Below are 24,113 nucleotides of genomic sequence, written 5' to 3' on the forward strand. Positions count from 1 at the left end.
GGGAATATTTTGCATGCATTGAATTTTTGTATGTGAAATTTTCAGCAATTTTTTTTTAATTTCCAGCAGTTTTATTAAGCGCAACAAATACGTTTTCTTTTTTCTCTTTTCTCTTTTCTTTTCATTAGTATTTTTTGATGTAAATTAAAAGTATTATCATTATTTATTTGTGTACATGTATAGCCAAATACACACATACATGATACACATATACAATGTATGTGTGTGACTATATTTAATATCACACATATATATATGCATACAAATATAAATTTACTTTGTGCCACAGTTTTCCCATATTTCTCCAATTTCATATTGGATGTTTACTCCTAAGCACCCATTGAGCTAATTTTGTGAACTATGTTAAATGAAATTACTCTGTATTATTAGTTCACTTATGCTCAGTGCAAAACTACATTGAAAACTGGTTTCCACAACTTCTAATTACAAAACATTAGCTACCTGAGTCTTCTCCAGCTGAGCAGATTAGCATAGATCTTCTCTGCTGACAGCTTTGACCTTCACTCCAGCAAACACTTGTCAAAATGCCAAAAGTAATTACCTGGCTGTTTAGGAAGGAGTAATGGGGTGTAGCTACCTACCTTTTCTTGTTACTGATCTAAAATGTCTATAAAACTTTGCCAAGAGGCACCCTCTGGATTTTGACATATACATTTTTTTCTCATCTGTCTTTTTTTGTCTTTTTTTTTTTTTTTCCAACAGACTATCAAATATTTGCTATATGATCTCCTGCCAGCCAATCCCATCACAATTCTGGGGGACAGGCTAAATAACCCACTAGATGGATCCTTCAACCAAAACGATTTTATGACTGCTGTCATCCTGATTTTGTTGCAGTGATGCAACCAGGAAAAAAAGTATTAAAAAGCAGCAGAAGCAGCACAGGGACAAATGATCATAATTATCCCATGGTGATGGCACTGTCTATCCTCTGAATTAACTTTTACATTATAGCTTAATTTTTTGCATAAAAAGCCTTTTCCTGCTCATATTTCAGATTCACAATTAAGACAACAGAGGTGCAGAGAACTTACAGGCACTACTTGAAAAATCTATGGCTGGATTAAATCTAGGGATGTCTTTTGACTTCAGCCAACATAAAGTCATACTATTTCTCTTAACCTGGAAGGTTCAAATTTATGGAAAATATTTTTGAAACATAACAAAGGGATTTAACATGTTTTCCTGAGCACTAGATAATGCTAGAAAGATTTAAGTATTTGCAGGTTATTACAATGGTCACTAATCTCTAAATCCGGCAAACAACTTTTGTCAGACAATGGGAAACATCATCCCCAAATAAGAACAAGATCAAATGTCATAAATCTGACTCAATCCTATCTTAAAAGTCAGAATGGATATGTGGAGTTGAGGAAAACTTGGCGGGGGGGGGTGGGGTGGGAACCCCTTCCTTGGCCAGAGATAGTCCAGAAAACAAACAATTCATGAAAATCAAGTCTCTTGCCTTGTAATCTCAACATTCCCAACAACTGAGCATGGTATCAAGTAGGAGCAGCAGCTGCTGAAGAAGCCTTCAGTCCATAGGAGAGAGCCCTTAAAATGGAGGCAATGCTAACACACAGCTCTGAACACTGCTGACAAGTGTGCCCTTGTGAACACTGCCAGCAAATTTCTCTTGTCTTCAAAAACTCTCCCAAAGCTCTCCAATAATTCCTAGTCCCACTATCAGGAGCTTATTACTTTCCCTCTCAGATACAACCCTCCACGAGCTATCAGCAGCAGAAGGTCGTGCAAGTGCCTATTTTCAAGATGGATGATACACAAATCCCCTGGACCTCCTAACTAAGCCTTTTTCAGCCAGGAAGCTCCCACCTGCCTTTTCATCCCAGGTCACATTTGTGCCTCCTTCCCAAGATGTCAACCTGCAAATCGTGTTCTGCCCAGGGAACAAATTGCTCCCACATCCAGGTCAGCTGTCCTTACACACTGTTACCAAAACACCACACTTCTGCTGAAGGGCCTTTTCATGTTATTACGTTTCTCCAGGTAAAAGGGACAACAGCCTGATTCTAAGATGAGTATATTGATTTTCTGGGTTTTTTCTGGTGCTTTAAATAACAGCTATTTTTCATAGACTCCTGAAGTAGCACTGCTCTTGCTCACAATTTTTATTCTTTGGCTGATACGAAAGCTATCAGCTAAAATCACAAGACTGCTAATCATCCAATTTCATATATTAAAAATAGGATATTTCGTTACATCAGATAAAGACTATTTTCCTGTTTGTACCAACTAAAATAGAACACTATCTGTTCCACATTATCCCTGTTCCACATGGCTCTCAGTGTTTATTTGCATGCACAGTTTAAAATCGTTAGGTTAATCTTGCTGTTCCACATTTTGAGAAGTTATAGTCAATCTGTCTAATAGGTGGAAAAAAAGGTACTAACTGTTCTTTTAGAGGTAAAGACGAGGTTACAATGCTACCTGACCTAAATTAGGGTTTCTTCAATCCCCTTCTTTATGCTTATCTAGAAAGTTACATAATCATCAAAAAATATTACATAGCCAAACTATTCTTTACATAAAAGCTGCCTTTTATATACTTGCCTTACCAGATTTCTTCTAACTGTTGCATCCCTAAATAATTTGTTTTAATGTGCTTAGGATCTGCTGTAAACAGAGACAGTGTCTTAAGTGTACTGCACAAAAATGCATAAAACTCCATTAAAGGACTGTAACATTTAAAGATGTCTGGAATTGTAATTATTATTGTTGTATATGTCACATTGCATATATATTTCAATTTTCCTGGACAATGTGTTGCTTATTAAAAAACTAGATAGAAGCAATTTTTCTAAACAATATGGTGACATACAATATTAAGTAATTGCCTTTGGTTTGGGGATTTCTACTTGCTTTAAGTCAGAAATAAAATTAGTTCTCAAATATTTTAGTCTATGTCCACAGTGGGACCCCACAGTGCTGTCGCTATACAAAAAAAAAAAAGTATTTTGTTTTGGTCAAACATTCTCAGTGCCATGGATTTTAGAGCAGCTATCTGCTGATTTCCACCAGCTGAAATCATCCTACACATAAAATGTACAGGTCAGTTTCAAACATCTGTGCATGGAAACATGCAGCAAGTTTAAATAGAAAAAGACTTTTCATTTCCATGGTCAAAAAGGTTTTGGGAGCTTTCTTTGGCTTGAAAGAAAGCCAGTCCAGCTACAGGGCAGTTTCATCCTGCATTCCCAGCTCTTTAGGTGGGAAGAAGCCAACTGCAGCAATTTGGTTGTTGAGTAGTATCACACATGGTAATAATGTTTATCAAAATTTAAATGTTTGTATTTTTATTCAATCTGAAATTAATTTTGAATTCTTAAAGGGCTTTGAATATGTTAGCAAAGGACAACTATGAAGGAGAATGAAGGAGACTTAAGTAGAAGAAATCAGGATTTGCACCAGATTTTAAGAGATCTATCAATAGAAAAAAAGTATTTTTGAGTATGTTACCAAGCAGCAATTACAGGAAGAAGCTTTCCACTGTACTAAATTCTACCATCCTGGCTTCCACCAATCTCCCTGGATTTAGACACAGGATCTGTGTTTGGCAGTCCTATCATCAAAAATGTCTCTGTGATTCTGTGGATATTAGTGATGATTTCTCCCCCAAACTTTTAGCCACCTATGATAAATGTCAGTTCATACAATCTATCTTTTCTCTTTGAACACAGAGGCACTCTAGGCAACTAGTTTTGAATAAATGACTAACATTTAGACAGCCGCAACTGATTTAGATGAATTCTACCCTCACTATTAGAATGCATTTAGATCTATTACCAGAGGGCTCTTTAAAAAATTCAGCTTTAAAATATCTATTAACCTCTAAACCATGACATAATTTACTTTAATAGCAGACTTATTTTTACCAGTCTCCATAGGCCTGCTTATAGATTTCAGGAAAAACACCTAACAGAAATACACAAGTTTCAATTTAAGCTCAATTCTGGTATTTCCACTGAACCTGGTAGTTCCATCTGAACTGTGTGGTTCAGATATTAATTATTGTATTCCAGAATATTCTAATATCTATAGTACAGCAATGTGTGTTTCTCGTTATTTTAGTTTAATGCCAGTATGATGGTTCTTTATGAATGGGTGTAAATAAGAGGCATGAGAATGTAATGGCAGTAACCATCATTGCTTTAAATTGCATATTAACTACATAATGCTACTTACCTCTTTTTTTGTTTTCCACCCAATTCTACAAAATTATTAAGTAGCTTTACAATTCTCAATAGTTAAGCAGCTGGATTTAGGGGTTTATGCTGGAATTGATGGCATCACTTTACAAACTGAAGGAAGTTCTGCAATTTTCTATTAAAACAGAAAGTGGTTTTAAAGCAAAATTTTTCTCTCTAGAATTAGACACCTCACAGTGATTCTTAAAGGAGAGGGGTATATGTTAAAATTAATTCCATCCTTACTAATCACAGCAATGAACATCACAATTAGAAGGAAGTCCATGGAGAAGAGTTATAACCAAAGGTACTTGTTATTCTTCAGGACTGAGGCACATTTACTGAATGGTAGCACTCCTCACTTGTTCTATTTTTCAACAGAAGAACAAGGTAGGAAAGAAATGCCATCTTGAAAACTCATTAATCATTGTATCAGACATTTGGTGCTGCAGGAGACAGTTCAGTTTCTGAATAATCTTCAAAACCATAATGACATCCTTTATTCAGCAACAGAAGAATTTGAGGGAAATAATGCAGATAGATTTAATGATACAGTAGGTGAAAGGAAATCGATCCACTACAGAGGGCTCAGGAGGTGAGAAAGGACAATGTGAACTAAGGAGGCTTGAGTAAAAGAAATCAGGATTTGCACCCAAATACTTAAGAGAGGTAGGAACAGAAAAAGACCTGTCAAACCTTTACGTTTCACATTACAGACCAAAGAATTGTAATCCTACTTAAACCAGGGACATGGCAAGTGAAATCAGATGAACCTCACAGCCTCCTGGCTACGTTGTTCAAAGCTTCTGACAGAGAAGCTGTCAGTTCTCTTCAAAGATGAACTTCAAATTATTCACAGATGCATTCTTTGTTACCATCTCAGAGAGCAAGATATCTAATTGGCTGCTCCACAAAAATCTAGATCGAGGGAAGGAATTCACCTGAAGACTTTATAGTTGTTCTGTTCACTTCATCACAGCTGAATGATGATCTGCCAATGACTGACCAAGGAACACTTTCAAAACAACCATCACTGCTCACAGCTGTGGGATAGCAAAAGCAACCAAGACACTCTGCCTGCATGGAGATGTTGGTGCCTTGGAGCAACAGAGTTCATCTTGCTGAGACTCCTCACAAGACTTGCAAAGCTTATGCCAAAGGTCAACATGACAACCAAGGCTGGTTATAATGATTTTGAAAGAAATTTTTAGAGAAAAGGAAAACCTATTTTTTGCCCAGAAATTGAAGTTTCCTCCTTTTGATCATACAAAATTCATATCTCCTCCACTGACAGTCACCACAAAAAAAGAAGGTGGATGTTGTTATTAGCAAACCAGCACAAAAAAAATTGTCAAATTTCATTATGTCAGCAAGAGAAGCACTACCAAGAATAATAAATTCCCAGATTACATTTATTTAATTGAAATGTATAATGCAAAGAATTTCTAACAATTAACCAACACTCATCAAAAGACAGATAATATTTAATCACAAACTGAAATAACCACAGAAAGAAAATAAAAGTATGGTGAACTAACTTCATGAAATAATTAATGATAAATTAATGATAAATTATTAAATTTCCCAGATTCTGTTCAAATTCCTCTATGAAACTGAGGAAACCTGAAACTTTTCAGACATGAGTCAGTAACATATATTATCAATATGCTTTTAACTAAACACATATATAACTAAATAAGACTTTGCAGTCTTACTCTTGCAGCTGATGATTCACTCCTCATTGTACTGTGGCTCCTCCCAGTCTCCCTTCTCTACTTTTACACATTCCTTACATGCAGATATCACATGTAGCTTTATTACACAGAGATCTAAAGTTATATTTTATGCAGATAAATCTGAAGAGAGTTCTCTCTCTCTTGTTCTCCTGAGAACCTCCCAGAAAACTTTTCTTGCTAATCATGGATAATAATGCTGAGTTGACCTGTCAAAAATGCTGGTAAGGCCAATACTTACTGGAAGAGAACACAGATCAGCTCTGCAGCATTCCTAGAAATGAACAGTGAATTTGAGAACCAGATCCTCATCAGCTGACTTTCTTATGCTGAGCAAATTATTTTCCTTTTGTTCCTTGTATTCCACTAATGTGCTTTTTATTATACTTCTGTTAAGCAGCATACTGAAAAGATAACCCTCTTTGACCAAAAAGAAAAGGTCATCACATGACTAGAATGAATACAAGAAAACAGTCATATAAATAATTTGTAATATTTTGGACTTGCATCTCATTTACGAAAAGTTGAAATGTGTATTTCAATTATACTAAAGGATAATAAAAATAATTGCTGCAAACAGCTAGAAAATGCATTCAAGCATTATAGCTTTAACTGATAATTTACACTTTCATAGTGAAGTCCTTTGCTATATATTTATAATGCCTATTTGTAGCCCTGAATTTAGCAGAAAATCAAACTATGCTGATGTCAGAGCCCCAGCCCCTTTTAATGGGGCCCAGACTGGATGTGTTTCAAAGCTGTGATTTTATTGAACATCCTTAAGCAACGGCAGAAATTCAGCTTTCTGCAGCAACTGCATAAAGCAGGTTCCTCACCAGTATTTTCAAGTTGAAGAACCTGGAACCTTTTTTTTTTAAGTGAGTGGATTGTTTCACTGTCCAACATGGCTTTGAAGTTAAATTTTATGGTTATCAGAAAATTCTGGATTCACCATGATAACTATCCAACACTCTGTAGTGTGTGATGGGAACTAAGAGCCTTTGAAAGTAAACCAGTTATTTAGATACTTAATCCCACATATTTAGAGAGTTAATTTTGATGCCTATAAATCAGTTCAGGCCTGGCAAGCAGAAGAAACATATCAGAGGTAGAAGAAGGCATAAATACTTTGTTCACCAACTGGACCCAGGCTCATTAATAGATCAGCCATTTAGTCATCCTAATAAAGAGCACAACTATGACATCTTGGACCACTCCAAACTAACACCATCAGCTGAAAACAGTACACAGGCTAAGTTAACTCTAAGGGGTTTGAAGTATTCTTTTCATCTCCAAAGGAGGATTTAAATGCTAAAAGGTAAGGATGATGTTTTGTCTGTTTAGAGCTGCCAACTTTAGCAAAAATATTCAGTTTTAGTGTCAAAAGGTTCTATTGCATATTTTTTTGACATGGATATTTCTCCTCAGCTGGGACATGACCAAACTTTGTAGATGTTAAATCTCAAAATCTGTAAGATTACAAATTTAATCATTTGCAGTCATTTGCAGCTGCTGAGAAATTCGACATGTTTTTTAATATATTCCAATAACTTTGAGGCAGTGTCTTTATTCAAATTAGCTGGTTACACAGTAAAATTTGAATAACAATATATTATTTTTGCATTTGTGTCTTTCAACAGAATTAGTTTTGTGATGCTTTTTTTTTTTTTAATTACAAAGCTCACAGAGAAATGATTTTTAGACAAGAAGATTGTATGATTCAATGACCTGCTCCCTAAGTCAGGATAATAGTCCCTTTCAGACCATGCATGGTGTGAAAATGTGAGTTTCACCAACAGGGCAACAGAAAAGTAAAAATATCTCTAACAAACAAAAGCCAAGCCCCCAAACAATCCAAACTAATAGCTTACTAAAAAGTTCTGGAAACTAAATTAAAAAAAATTGAAAACTTTTCTTTATGATCCAATACATAATATATTAAATAAATAAAATTTCTGACTTTCCATACTGTTGTGTCTCACAATGCATCCTAGACACAAGAACTTGCACACAAAACCTGTTAATTCCCCACTATCTGGTTATGCACTGCCTTTTGCTGTGCTATCTATCCCCATCACTACCATGCCTACACTATGCATACAGCCCTCTGCTTTTCAGTCTCCAGTTTTTCTGACACCTAAAATGCTGCATTTCAATTCTATTTAAAAAAAAAAGTGAGCACAACTCTAACACTAACAGGCTGCAGTTACATACAAGTAAATATTGTTATTTCATTGCAGCAGTGCTGAGTGTCTGTGCCCAAAACTTATATTCTACATCTCTTTTTCATGTGTCCAATATATATATGATCACTACAGGCACCTGATGCCAAAAGCCTTTGCTTGGAAACTTCAGAAGTTTCCACTTTTCTAATTACAACTGCCTTTGCAGTAAATTGTAGGATTCAGGATTCTGGACTACATATAAAGCAACTTCTTTCCTAATTTCCACACCAAATATATTACAATTCTATATAGAGTTATCTTACTGATAATTGCTCTCTGCTAGATTTCTCCTGACCTTTAAACTGAAGAGAAAAGAAATACATATTTGTTTGTCTAAATGATGTCGTGCCAACTGTAATTACTGCTAGAGCAGGTCACCTATGTCTGGAGAAAGTTTATTTCTTCAAAACATTGAGATGAAATTACACTGTACCATTGAACCTGACTTATTAAACAGAAATAGGCCAGAGGACAGCTGCTTGATGAAAGATGTATTCTATCGTTTGAACGTCAAAGTGTGTGAAGCTGGCAAAATGTTGGGTATCCTGCACTGTCCTCAAAGAACAAATAAAGGTATTGTTAATGTGAGAAGGCAAGCTATTCACAATTTTAAATTACTCTGTTGTCAGTTTCCCCTTATAATTATGTAGCCCTAGAAACTGCAAAAAAAAAAAAAAAGATAATCAAAACATTTACGCAGAACCACGGATTACTGAAAAAAAAAGTTTTATCAGGAAGAATGTGACTAAAGGATTTTAGAGAGCTTATTTTGCCTCAAGACAGGTCATGTGTGCACCAAGAGGAACAAACCTCAAACTCCAAGAAAACAGAGGAAACCATTTTTATTATCATACTCCCATACCTCTGCTTTTTAGTGGATATTCTAAGTCATTCACCCCTTTGCATAGTTTTTGAATAGTCCCATGTCTTCTGTAACCTGCACATTTTTCAAACTCCACAGAGGAGGATGGAAAACTTTAAATATAGTTCCCTATATTCAAACCTTAAATAGTGCAAGGAAAATGCAGAGTGTATCCAATTTGGTTACAAAAATATATGCTACATGAATATTGAGACCATACTGCTGCACAGAAACTGTTCCTGTGGCTATCAGTGAGACTTGCACATATATAACATCTGCACAAATAGATTCATTTTTGCAAAACTGAATCATTTGCATGCCTATAATTATTATGGCATTTGATCACCTGAATTTCCAAATTCTTTTAATTTCTAAAGACGTGACAGACTGTGAAATTCTTCTGTCCATTTGGTCTATTCATTTTCTGTAAACAAGATCTGCTTTCCTGGAGGGATGTCAAGTTACCTAATAGCAGTACAGCATGGAATTATGCATTTACCTGTGCCTACCTTGGAAGTAGGCATTGATTTATTCTCCTTTGGCCTCCCTTGGCAAATTAAGTACTTGGAGTGCTTTTCTTCAAGACACTGTTGACTTTAAAAATTTATAATTACAACTAGAGCCTGAAAAAACTTCTTATGTAAGTATATACTGCTGTTGATTTTTTAAGGGATTTTATTTCTGGCTTTAGAGTTCTGGAAGTAAGAAGTTTGCTTAAAATAAATGAACTGATTAGTGAGTACGTTGACAAGCACTGCAACTTCATGAGTTGGAAAGGAAAAATGAGATACTTTTTAAATTTAAAATATTTGATAGATGAATAAAATTGTGAGCTCTTTTTTTTTTCTTTGGTAAAGGGCAAACACAAGGTTTAGTTGTGACAATACTATGGCCACACTGAAATACCAAGAGGAGCTTATGTAAGACTCCTATAAACCTCTTTCTGCAGCCACCAAAACCTGAAAATTTAAATTCACTAATCAAATGGACGTTAGAAAATGCCTGGGATATTAATATAATAAAGAATAGATGAAATTACCATATAAAATAGGAATTTAACTTTGCAAATCTGCAGCAATTCATAGAATCATAGAACCATTATGGTTGGAAAAGACCTCCGAGATCATCAAGTCCAACCTTTACCAAACACCACCATGCCCACCTAACCACATCCAAAGTGCCACATCTACTTGGTTCTGAACACTTCCAGGGATGGTGACTCCAGTACTTCCCTGGGCAGCCTGTTCCAACGCTTAACCACCCTTTCAGTGACATTTTTCCTAAAGTCCAGCCTGAACCTCCTTTGGCACACCTTGAGGTCTTTTCCCTTGCCCTGTCACTTGTTACCTGTGAGAAGAGCCTGACTCCCACCTGGCTGCAGCTTCCTTTCAGGTGGTTGGAGAGAGTGATAACGTCTCCCCAGAGCCTCCTTTTCTCCGGGCTAAACACCCCCAGTTCCCTCAGCTGCTGCTCACAGGGTTTATGTTCCACATCCTTCACTGGTTTTCTTTCCCTTTCTCTGGGGTGGCATTGTTTTGTCCCCAGAACCTCCCTACTTTGTCAGCAGCATTTAAAGAAGCTGAAAACAACTACTTTGATTCCACTGGTAAGAAAAAACATCATGTTGCATCTTAAATTTTGCTGAAACAAAGAAGTCAGAGCATTTTTACATTTCAGAGCAGCTCATTAGAACAGGCCAAGGCACATCAGGAACCTCCTGGACTTGACAATGTTTCCACAGACTTGCTAAATTTCAGTGGATTTCAATTCCATTAACTTCCTTACATGTAAACTTTACAGCACATGTAAGCTTCATTATCCACAACTGGTGAAGCTATAAACTGCATTTGGATTTATTTTCAACCTGCCTTCTGCCAGTTTCATCTGTTCTTGCATTGCAAAAGCAATTGCACAGTCCTGTCCACATTCACTGCACAGCTCTAGACTCTCTTGAGTTGACAGACCTTTCTCATACCATACTCATCTTTTTTTCTTCTCTAGAATAAATATTCCAGCCTTCCTGCACTACTTTTTACAGTTATGCCTTCTGCATTTTTCTGAATCTTTCCATTTCAACCAGAATTTCCAATCTCTTTGAAGTATGAGAAGCAGTACTATATGTGGTATTTAAACACAGGCAAAAGATAGATTTATGGAAGAACAAATGATATTATTCTGTTTTCTATTCCTTTCCAAATAATTCTTAAAAACATTTCCTTGTTCAACTGATAATGGAGACTGAACTGTCATTTTCACCAAATTACCTATTACTACCCTAACTCCATTACTACTTAGACCCACAACTTTGTATGCAAAGCTATTTTTTCTCCATATGAAATTTTTTTACAGTAATTTACAATGAAATTCATCTGCCATTTTGAGTCCATTCACTCAGCTTTATACATTTGTAAGATCAACTTTCACCTTTAATACTGTGAATAATTCAGTATTATTAGCAGGATTTCTCCTCATCCTTATCCTTTTTTTTTCTAATTCACTTCTAACTATGTTGAATTCCACAGTCCCAGCAGAGATCCTTCCACTTTTTGTGCTGTCTTTTAGAAAACTAATACTTTATTCCTAATCTCTGTTTCTTGCCTGCTAACCAGTTAGTGATTCACCATTTCTCTGTTCAATATTCCACATTCTAAGAAGCTGTTAGTTTTCTTAAAATCTTCTGGGAAGACCTTGTCAAAAGCCTCCAGCAATCCAGTCAGGCACTACCAACAGCATCATATTTGTTGATCCCTTCAGAGAGATTAAAAAACTTTACAGGACAGGGAGGGCATTGTTATAAAAAAGGCATTTTACTTTTCCCGTGAAAAACACACATTCAGGACTCACATAATTCAGTATTTATTGTAATTTCCTCATTTTTAAAGTACACATCCAGGGCTTTTTGACCTGATAAACCCTTGATACTCTCTAATCACCAGTTAACAAGACCTTTTTCCAATGCAAAGGGGCCCTGCAAAGCAAAGTTCTGGCATGGGAACTACCCCAGATCTTTCTATAACTAAATTCATCCATGGTGAAGCAAAATGAGAAGTTAATGGACAGTTTGGGGTTCCCAGGGTTTATTGATGTGAGCTTTTCTAGTTTCTGTTTTCAAGCAATATTGCAACTCGTTTACTTGTGATTTTCAAAGCCTATCAATTGGGTAATTTGGAAGCAAATCAGTTATCAATGCAGATACTTCACAGAAATTATATCTTGCAGTCAACAACTTTGTAATACAGTTAATAGCCAAGCTGAAAAGGAGCCAATAGAGTCCTTAGAACAGTGGTACTTATTCAGAAGCAGTTTAATTCTAGAAACACAACCTTTACTCCCAAGATTAACTTGTCATTGAAATTGTCCAAACAGCACAGCAGCAAAGGTATATTTCTACCATTCTTTTGTTCCAGAAATTGAGACTAAGATGTAGTAAAATTTTTTTCCCTGAAAAAGGTATCAGAAAAGTGAATGTATTACATCCTCTTTTACAAATTAGTAATGTGTTTTTATGAGTTTGTGACAACACTGATGAGTTTTTCGCCATGATGGAACTTGACTACAAGTCTCTAATTTTTGTGATAAACAAGGAAGTCTCAAACAGTTTTAATTGACTCAAAGATGTTAAACTTCAGTTTTTCATGTGGCACTCACCTCTCAACTGTCTCCCCCTTTAAATGTCAGTCTTCTGGGGGAACAGGATGTGTCTGTGCTGTCTGCACTGCTAAACAGACATGTGGATGGTCAGAGTTTAGGAAAGGAGGACAAGGACTTACCTGCTTCTTTGGCAACATCTGCAGTGGAAATGTTTCGGAGGTTTGAGTGCACTCTGAAGGTCACAGCTGGTCCCAGCACACTGAAAGAGATTATTAAAAAAATGTAAGATTCATAATCAAGAGACATGGCATAATATTCCTTATCAAAATAGGTTTTTAAAGAGAACCTATTAAGACACCATTTAGCCCTCTTCCTTTTGCTTCATTAGCTACATTTGCATACATTTTTATACCTCTTGTGGTTTCCTGTGTGCATCTTGTGCCCGTCTGAAAGAATTTCAATGACATTAACTAAACTTCAGAACACTCCTGTAAATACTATTCTTATTATGAAGATGGCAAAATGGAGGCACTGGAACTGTAATTCACTCAAGTACAGCATAGATCACTGGAATTCAGCATCGAAAGAAGATTATATGTATTTTCACATTTGGTATGCCTAACACAAATACAACCTCAGTCCTATTGACACAACTGTGAGTCAGAGGAGAGGAACAATACAGAAACTCAGAATATTTATCTTGATCATGCTCTGCAATAATATGTGTGGAGGAAACATTCTGGGCATATCTGATCCAACAGCTGGTTTTGACCAGAAAGATACCACAAAATATTTCTCATTTAACAACAGAGATAATCACCTCTCTGAACAATTTTTGAGGGGAAATGATTTGACTCTGTGGGGACCTTTCTGGATGTAGCCTGATGGTCCTTCATGGCACTAAAATCTGTAAGACATTTACAGAGGAAGGTACTGATTACCCAGATGCAGAGTGGCAATGTGCTCAGGGTTTCACCAAAAAATATCATTGAGCAATTTTAAAGAAAAGTAAATCTTTTTTTAAGATTTTAAGATTTTGTAAGAAATGCTGCGTTCATTCTCCATCCATCCCAATAAATATCCTACATGCACATCTGATGAAAGAAAAGAAGAAATTGTGTGATGTCCTTAAAATTATGCTTAAGTACTTATCTACAAAAGACATAAGAAAAATACACATAAACATACAGTGAATGTATTTTTGAAAAAAAAATTCTGGGGAACAAGAGATATATAAATTATAATGCAAAAATGTACAGAGGAGAAGAACATAGGGTCTCAAGAATTTACCATGAAGAGTGTAGGGGTCTCAAGAAAAACAAAAATTAGCACTATTTTATAGAAGTTTATTTTCATATTACGTATTATGGAAGTTCCTAAGGTTTTTTCAATTTGTATTATCAGGTAAAAGAATTACATTTATACTATGAAGAACAACCCTGCTTAAAAGGTGAAGTACATGGGCTGGGACTGTAAATGTAACAGGCTTTGACTTCCTACAGCTGTGGCTTAGGAGAGAATGAAATCTGAAAAAATTGCTGCATAAAAGAAATAACTTGAAAAATATTTTGTTGCAGGGCTTGAAATGAAGTATTAAGATATTCTTTTAGTAACATGTTCATCTCTTACAATCATAGAATGGAGAGCACTTAATGAAGTGTTCTTAATTGCATCACATATATCCTAGACAGAAATACCTTTAAACTTTTTCCATTTCAGGCAGAAAAATCCTTTTATTAACTATAAGACTTTGCTTTGAGGTCACAAAGGGAATCAGAGTAAGAATAAGAATAAGAAATCTCCTTTCATCTTTTACTAGCAAAGCATGCACTGCACACGTTTTATTCTGGAGTTAACAGGAACTGCCATTAATCAATCATTTTTCTCTAGGTACTCTTAGGGGAAGGGGAGAAAAAGAAAACAGGGATTTTATTGCTAAAGGACACTCTAAAAGCCTGGTCTCTAGTGGTCAAACAGTTTTAATAATGCTACGCAATTATAAAACATTTGTCAACATCATATTAGTATTGTAGATTACTCAACAGTTGCAAAGCACTTTTATTTGAAATAAAAAAAATAAAAACAAAAATCCAGACTATTCTCCCATTCTGTCACTAACCCTGGGATAATCAACCATAAAATGCACCTGTTTCAGGATACCAAACACTAACTAATCTTGCACTGTCTTTCTTTCCATGTTGCCAGCCTAAGGAAATGCTGATTCCTCTCTGGCTGCTCAGGTATTTAAAATGCCATCAGCAGTCTGCTTTAAATAAAAGTAGGCAGCACCCCAGTATGCAAATCTTGCCTGACAAAGATGGGGGGAAAGAAAACCCAAATTTAGATATTCCCCCCAGATCTTCACTGCACAGTCCATTATAGCTGGGAACCTGGTACCAATACAAAATTTCAGCCACAATGTGGTTAAACTTCGGCTCTATCAGCAAAGACATAAAAAGTTTCCTGCCCTTCTTCCCTCACCTGAAAGTTTTGCTTTTATCTCTCAGCCACTCCCCACTTCTTCCCACTTGTCCTGCCCTGCCCCACTCCCTGCATCCTTGCACTTCCTGGCATCGCTAAAATAATATAGATTAAAACTGGATCATTTTGGTGACCCAGCCCAGGCAGTGAGAGACAGGGATTGCCACGGAGTGAAGGCTGTCAGCAACCATCCCACCATTCTCTACTGACTCCACCTGGAAAATCAGGGAAGATCCAAGTCATGCCCACATAAGTGTTACCACTGTCATTCCTCCTCACTGCTCAAGGAAAACAAGAACAAAAAACAGGGCGAGATAAAAAATTCCTTATGCAAGTGGGATGATCCTGGGTAAACCCATCCTTTTGCAGGAAAGAAAAAAAACCTCAGAATAATTTTAAACACCCACTCATATGTTGCTCTGTGGGATATTGTTTTCCTCTACTGCAGCAATTGAATTCTTGCATGTAAGCAATCACCTGAGCACCACATCAGCTTGGCTTCACTAGGAATATTTGCAAGATACAGAAAATAAAGCAGCTTTTGTCACAACTTTTTGCACATTGGCATTTCGTTTATTTAAAAGCAAACAAAAGACCTTGAGATTACTTGGTCAAAATTGCATTTCTGCTTGATGTTTTGGGAACTGACTGCTTCAGGAGCTCATAAAATGAGATTTTTCTCATGGGGGGCTTCTGGCAAGAGCACTCAGTAAATAAACATTTCAATAACAAAAGATGCCCTTTAGGGAATTCCTCACTGTTCATTACGTGTTGGATGAGAACATTTAAACAAAACCAGTAATTATTTGACTGCAGAATATTTTTAATAGACTTTTTAACAAGAGGTCAGCCAGCTTAAAAAAAAGGTTCCAAGATGTATAAAATGCAACCCTGATAGCTCCTAACCAGGACCTTTAAGTCAGGTAGATGAAGCTGCATTTCTGTGCTGCTGTCAGACCCTCTGAAGGCTGGCTACCATTAGTGGCAATTGTCTTTGCATTGCTCTAAATGCAGGGGCTCACTGATGTGCACCCATTTGTTTATGAATTGCAAACAAACCATTCCCTCAGATAAGGGAGGGGCTGGGGGAGCAGAGGAGCATCACTCCTGGCTGGCACCTCACCCAGCTGGGCAGGGAAAACACTCACATGGAAACCACAATGTCCAGGCTGAAACCTCACCCACGTCTCAAACACCTCTGCGGCAACTAAAGTTAAAAATGTTAAATAAAATAAAATATTTTCTGTCTATCTCTCCCCTGCGTTGCGTGGTACTACAATTAGCCCCAGGTAAATTTGTAGTAATTTTTTCTGACACAAAAGAACTTTTAGTCACTTAAGAGAAGATTGTGAATTTTAGAAGGCATCGGGACCATACAATTTTAATCAAATTTATCACCTTTTTCTCATGCTTTGTTATGATGTTTTTTGAATAAAGGTAAGCAATTCCAGCTTCAAGGCTAATAAATAGTGACTTCTCTCCACACAAAATGTAATGTCTGTTGCAATGACCTGCTAAATTTATCACTCCAAATTTACTGACTAATTACCCACCCTGTTGGCTGTCATAACTTTTGCCTTTGTTTTTTTTTTACTTTCAGTAATGTTGCTTTCAGTCATAGTAAGGTTTTTTTTAACAAAGACATTCAAGGCATATTGCAAATTGTCACCCTTACGTGCTGTTGTCTTTTATTCTGTTTACTAGAGATGAAATAATTACAGTGTTTATACCAAAATGACTTGAAGGTTGATTGCTGATTTAATAATATCCCCTCCCCTTGGGTTTATATTTCCCATCTGAAGGTGGGAGGGGGCACAACACACACAGAAACAAAGAATATTCTTTGTGTAAAATAGAAGTATTTCCTTTCGTTAATTGTTTTACGACTAACAGCATTCTTCTTCTATTTTCCCTGTCAACAAATGAATGATCTAAATAAACAGAGCTGGAGCGTGATCAATATGGCAAGGTCCATATCACTTTCGAGCCGTGGGTTATAATTATATTTATGAATGACAGGATTTAAATCTCCATAAATTATGTAGCAAGCTTTGCATGCCTGCTCCTCTCCCTCGTGTGCGTGTATTCCAGTATTGCAGCATCACACCGCAGGCTCCCTGCGAGATGCAGTCACAGTCTATCATACCCCCTAGTGGAAAAGGATCTGAGAAACAAGTGCCAACATGGGGCTGTGTACTCTTGAAGATGAGACATAGAGCTGATGCCAGATGGAAATGATTCGAGGTGGCATCTCATTTCTAAGATACAGGCAGAGTGCAATTTCTCAAGGCTGGAGGAAGATGAGGAGGTTAGGATTGGCTATTTCCAGTATGAAACATTCTCTTAATGACCCTATTTTATAAAACAGAGCTTGCCTTAATAAAGCTTAGATTTGAAATTAAAGTCACTACTTGTCTATATGTTCATTTCAAAATCCTTTAATCTCTGGAGGTTAAGAAAAGCAATTAGTAACGCTCCAGAGAACTGCGCAAAGCAAATTTTATAGCAGCGAAGGTAATTGTCTCAGGAAACGTTTGGTGGGCTTGAACTAATGACTTGCAATGTGTACACATTTCTGTGCTTTCTGTGTTTAGGAATTCAAAGCTTATGTCCATTGTTTATATTGCACTGAAGCCTCCTTTTCACCTTCTCCATTTTGGAAAAATTAAGATGGTCATGCGGCTGTAAATGTTTTATATATTATATTTAGGGGTATAAAAACATACTTATGTCAAATCAAATTAATGGGGAAAAGCACACGATTAGCAGAGGCATTTTTGTACTACAGTGTGTTTCTACAACATGATTTACAGAAGAAAGCAAAGGCAGAAAATTGCAGCTGGACATTGACACACAATATATGAATGGATTAAGAAGCATACACTGGCTATTTTGCTCTCCTTCCAATACTCAGAGTAGCTCTAAATCAGTTGATTCAAGTTTCACCAACATTTTTGACCAGAACTGTTGACCAGAAATTATTTTGTCACTCATTGCATCATACTGTATTTACATGACATGAGCAGCTACCTGACTGAGCTTCAAAGATTCAGGGAAGCTTGCAAAGGATGTGTTGTGCTGGCCTACTACAAAATAACAACCCTGAACTGTTGAGTAGAGAATTATTGATCATCACTCAGACTTAATACTAAAAAGGCACACATCTCTCACTCTTTAATATCTTTACTGTTCAAAGATTTGCTTCACTTTGCACCTGGACTGGAGAAATATCAATGTAGAGCTGTATGTATTCTCACATTCCTATTGACAGGTATGTACACACAGCCAGTGATCAATTCAAAAAATCTTTTTCTGTTTTAGCAAATTGAGCTTTTTCAGCCCTTCTCAGGAAACTCTCAACATGCAGAATGATGCACAGTGCTCCAGAACACCCTGCATACAGCAAATAATATATTATCTATTCATATTTATCTCCTTCATATACACTAAGCATGAACAGTTTGCACCTTTATCTAAAGAAGTGGTCCTGCACTAAACACAGCAGGGAGAGAGAAATTAAAGACTGGTTGTACTGCCATTACACCTGGAGTCTGACAATGGCCAGGTGCTAAAGATGGAAAAGCAAAATCCCTACTAAGGAGAAGACACTAATTGCAGTGCTCACCAGGCAGTGGCTGATTTCCTATCACCACCTGAATTTCACTAGAGGGGTTTTCACCAGGTGGCTGGGAGGTGTATCAGATAGACCACAAAGATTAGAAAGCCTGACAATTCCAGAGCAATCACATCTTGCAAATGTAACTACATGGAAACAAAAGTTAGGTCTGGACTTGATGGTGCAGCTCAGGTTTACTTGTGCAAGCTACACACTTCATCAGTCAGGTGAGTCCTTGGACACCTTGTCGTGGCCTTTTCTGCCCCAGAAATGAGAAGTGCTGAGGAGTGCAGGGAGCTTCATGTCATGGGGAGAGAAGAGGCCACGACAAGGAGTTCAAATAATGAAATGCATTCTGCCTGACACACTGCTGTCATTAGAATAATTTCCAGGGTGAAGCCACAGAAAAGGGATGACTGGTCCAGAAAGGGATGCTTTCCAATAACAGCAGTCTGTGTCTGGTGGGTCTCTGATACTAAAAGATGGAATTTTAATTATTTTACATTGATCATTAATTTTACATTAATCATTTAATCTATATGCATCAAAATTGTGCTAAGTACACTGATCCTAATTTACATTGCAAAAGATGATGAAAGAGTATTTTAAAGATTTTACAACTTGCTTCATCTGAGGTGAAGATTATTTTGCTAAGCCTACAATTTAAACGATTTAAAGAAGAGACAACGCTTAATTTAGAGATTGATGCTACACTCAGTTTGTCCTATTTTTATTCTTATCAAAATGCAACTTTTGATGATTACTCAATATCTATGAATAATTTGCAGAGTTTTAAAATAATTTTTCTATTAATCTGTCACAAGCCATGAAACTTGACATTTTCACCACACTGAGTACATGAAAGTTGCCAGCTTTGCCTGCCATGCAAATAAGGCTCTTAATTACAGTATTTAAAAGAACAAACCATACAAGTGCCGCAATTTTGTACAGTAAAAGAAGTGCTCGGACCCTACAAGGGTTAGAAAATGGTCTCAAAAAGCTTCTTAAATGTACAGTGATTTTTCTTTCACTCCCCATGGATTAAGCTAAAGGATAAAATTTGTGTAATTACGAAAAAAAAAGTATTCTACTTATATTTCCATTCTCCTCCTTCATACCTTTATATCTACGAACAGCAGATATTTTTAATTTTCACCCAGTAAACCTTCAATGCATTTTACTGGCCTCAACCCTACTCACCCTCTGCACACCTGTGTTGTTATGGAGTTGGTGGAAAGCAGGTGTAAAATTTGTCTGCTGGGATGACAGACACCTTTTGCTCTGTTTGCACAAGTGACTTTTAATCCCTAATGGGGAGTATGACTCACATGTCAGGATTGTCACAGAGGTACAGGTTCAGAATGCTCAGAGCTTTGATGGGATCCACATAGGACACAAGTTTCTTATATCAGTATTAGTAGCACAATGAATGACAAAAAACCCCAAACTTTGCTACAGCTTCAGTTCAAAAGGTCACCAAATTCTGAGTGCTACAGCCAGAGCTCTCCTGCTTGTCCTCTCAAGGACCTGTTGGCTTCTCCTTTAGCTCTGAGATGACCAAGGAGAAGATTTGTTCTTTAGGTTCCCCTGCCAGCTACGAGGTAGAGATATTTCCTTGGCTAAGGAGGCACTGCAAGTGGAATTTATTGGGCTTTTTCAGTTGCACCTAGAGACGTGTATTTGCTCTGACTGTCTTTATGGCTCCTAAGGAATACAAACCCATCCACATAAGTTGTGATGCAACTTATTGACCTTTTTATGTAATACTTACTGGCTAGATTGCAAAAGAAATGCAAAAGAACAATTCATCTTTTTTGGCTGGGTCAGCAGGTCTGTAATGCTCATGAAATCCAACCATTCAGGTCACAGAAAGAGGAAAAAAAAAGTGTGTTTGTACTTGTAGGAGAATTGGGTAGCCAAGGGCAGGAGGATCAAGACAGTCACAGAAGAAATACAAGAATTATTTTTTGTCTAAGGGGTTATTCTTTCAAACAAATCGCTACATGATAATCTCTTTTCATTTCTAATATTAGTAATTCTATTTGTGGATGAAGCTTTAGTTCAAGAGTGAGAATCACAGTTCTCTGTCTCTATTCTCATATCTGTCACCAAGTTCTGTACCATTTTAGGGAAAATGAAGCAAACTGCCTTGAGTTTCAATTTACCCATCTGTAGAATGGAAATTATTACCTGTTAATAATATGTGAAATGTTATATAAATGAAATGCAATGGCACACACTCCATGACTTACTTGAAAGAAAGGAGCATATCCTGCCTACCCTATAATGCTATGAACTTTGATTTTATTAAAAAAGGAATATGATGGCATTCTCAGTCACACAGAGAGATGAGTAGTAGAGAAAAATGAAGTTAAAAGATGGATAAACTTCAGAAGTTCACTTCTCTGTAAAAGTCCTCTCTTGAGCAGGGCCCTGTGAGTTCATGGAAATGTATCAATAATAGTGGATTCATTCTGCTTGTGATTACAAAGGTGAAAATTCTCTGTTTTAATAAGACGAAATGTTGTAATGGAAAGCCAAGCACCATACATATTACTTGTAAGAACCTCCTTAGATTTGTATGGTCTTTCTGTTTTGTCACCTAGAATTCAGAAAATGCTGCAGGCCAAAATCCTTTCTGTTATTTTAATGATTTTTATATTTTTCTAGCAGGAAAGTTACAGTGGAGAAGGCAAAATTATCTTGGTTATATGCACATTCATTTAAGAAAAGAACACAAAATGTATTGTACCTCAGGGGGAAAAGCCACAAGACTAATGTAATGCTAAGGTTCTGAAATCACTCATTTTTAAGTAAGGAAATGCATAGTTGAAATTTCCACCTTATTTTCTTTTCTTTTTCATCATTCCTTTAAAAATTGATGTATCTTTATATTATAAATTAGTTGTCAAATAAGACAATATGTACCAGAAAACACAATGTAATTTCTTATAATGCCTGCATGCAATGAGTTACAGCAATACATTTTTCTGATAATTTGTTTCCCAGACTCATTAAATCTGTGGGAGAAGTCAAGTTTGAATAAAAGGGGTTCCATTATTTCTGATTTATGCTTTTATAACACTTTAAACAAGGTTATGTCAAATAACCATAGTCTGTTGGTTTGCTATCTAAAAACAGAGAGCAGATGACAAATACTGCTCAACTTTCTTGAAAGGTGTATCTTTTTATTGAGACTAAGCGTAATACAGTTCAAACTGAAATAAAAATCTTGCTTAATTTCTGGACAATAAATGGGATGGAAATAAAAATTGTATCTATTTCTAGTTTATATTACAGCATCTTAAGAAGATCAGGATGAGCTGTTGAATATTCCTCTCAGTAAATCTAAATTACATAGACGGCAGAATCCAGAATCTGCCAATCTGGAGGAAAAAACCAACTTTGCAAGAATATTAATCCACAGATGTTCAACATACAACATGAGAAAAGAATAATCACACCAAATCAGGGAGCATGGCATCATGGAGAGTCTGTGCAGTAGGAGGGAACTTTGCAAATACAAACCTAACAAGACCCTGTGCTACCTGTCCCACCACTGCTTGGTGGTTAAAAATCCTCCCTCCCACTGTCCTGCCTTCAATAATTCCCTGAGTTGTTCCCATTTAGAGCATGCAAACACCACATGTCATAACCCATCAGCACGATGGAGTGGAAATACCAAGTATTGTTCCAGTGTTTAGGTTCTGGATGGCTGAATATGATTAACTGCTTGATTGATTTTTTCAGGTGTTACAAAAACAACATGACAAACAATGAACCAAACCTATAGTGCATGATTAGGACACTACAGCCAATGCACATGTTTATCACAGGTGAGGCTGGGAGCTCCCCTCACCACTCTGCCTGCCCAACACTTCAAATCTGAATGTGTTTTAAGCTTCTCCAAACTTTCACCACTTGGTTTGATTTTCAGATATCTTCCTCAGTTCAAGTTCTTTTCACTGGGATGGTTGGCTGGCTTTTCAAATTGTATTTATTCCAGCCCAACCGTTCCAGCTCTTCCTAAGAGCAGGGATAATGACAGGTAATGTTTGCTTGTGTAAGGCTTGTTCTTTGAAAAGGAAGTGCAAAATATCTCTAACCCCAGAACTTGGAAACAGAGATCGGAAGTATGAAAAGAATGGGCTTCTAACTGTCCTCATGATAAGCCTTCCAAATTAATTTGTTAAAATTACTGTTTACGCAAAACTATTACAAAACCATGATTAACACTATGGACATACTACTGTATAATAAGGAAAATCAATCTTGACTTCAGATACAGAAATGCAGCCTTTCTTAAAAAAAACAATTTTTCAGTTGGATCCTTGAAATCCAAAGATGAATGGTGGTCAAGTAGTAGAGAAGATCAATATTTTCAGAGGCCCTAATTTCAATTTTATCAGACTTCAGGAGGTATGTTGCAAATAAGACATAAGGAAGATTTAAAGGTCCTACTATTACTTTAAATTCTGCTGGTATCATCCACTTTAGATTCAGACTCAGACTCAATTCATTTGAGGACAAATAATTTCAGGAATTAATTTCTTTATTTTATAGGCCAAATAGCATTGTCTAAATGGAGAGCTGACTGCTGGGACTGCAGAATGCTCAGGTAATTGAGAGCTCAGGAGACTGAAGCCAATGGGATCTCAGTCTCAGTCAGTGAAGCTCTTTTCAGAAGAGGCTGAGTAAGCTGTGCAGTGAGACATCACTCTGGACACCTTGTGCTGGTAAATGCTTTGATACTAATCTTTCTATGCATAACTCCAGCTCTGGATGGTCCTAATTAAACCCCATACATCATATGAGTTAAATATATCAATTCATGTTTGCCAAGCATTTTGATAGTGTAGTGAAGAGGACCATAGGAAAAAAAATCCAAACCAAAAAAGAAGGAAATGGGGTTTCTGACCTCAAAGCAGAATTTGAATAATGCATGCTAAATAAAACCTGAAGTCATGCACTGAAAATGAAAATTAAAAAAAGCATGAAAATAAAATAAAACTTTGAAGAGCTATTTACTAATTGAGGATTTCTTTTCTGCTTATGAAATAAAACAGATGGCTGTAGAAAAATACATAGATGTGATTCAATATTTCAGGAATCTATCATAAAAGATTGGTCACCTCAACAGAACAAAACAAAAAAATTACTTGAGTCCAGTTCAAAGTAAATTTTTTGTTTATTCTTATCACCAAAATAAAATCATTTTCCTTATAAGCCAAATTTAGTTAAATTTTGAAACTAGTAATTACTTTGAATTTATAGTACTTTCTTTTCAAAACCTCAAATCACATTGCTGTGTCTTCTCCAAAGCTTGAAAGGTATCTTTCAGCTGAAGTCTTCATAAAGTTTTTTTGCATACCTTCAGTT

General features: G+C 36.4%; 1 protein-coding gene across 3 annotated transcripts in view; it reads right to left on the reverse strand.

Moving 5' to 3' along the window:
• PTPRN2 (protein tyrosine phosphatase receptor type N2) overlaps positions 1–24,113 on the reverse strand; it is a 634,777-nt gene that overhangs the window by 338,596 nt on the left and 272,068 nt on the right. For all 3 annotated transcript variants that reach the window (XM_085050284.1, XM_085050285.1, XM_085050286.1), the window contains one exon: positions 12,817–12,896. In XM_085050284.1, coding sequence (XP_084906410.1) covers positions 12,817–12,896 — 80 coding nt within the window. The remainder of the gene's footprint in view (positions 1–12,816; positions 12,897–24,113) is intronic.

This window comes from Lichenostomus cassidix, chromosome 2, assembly GCF_008360975.1.
Source record: "Lichenostomus cassidix isolate B80296 chromosome 2, HeHo_3.0, whole genome shotgun sequence".
Classification (NCBI taxonomy): Eukaryota; Metazoa; Chordata; class Aves; order Passeriformes; family Meliphagidae; genus Lichenostomus; species Lichenostomus cassidix.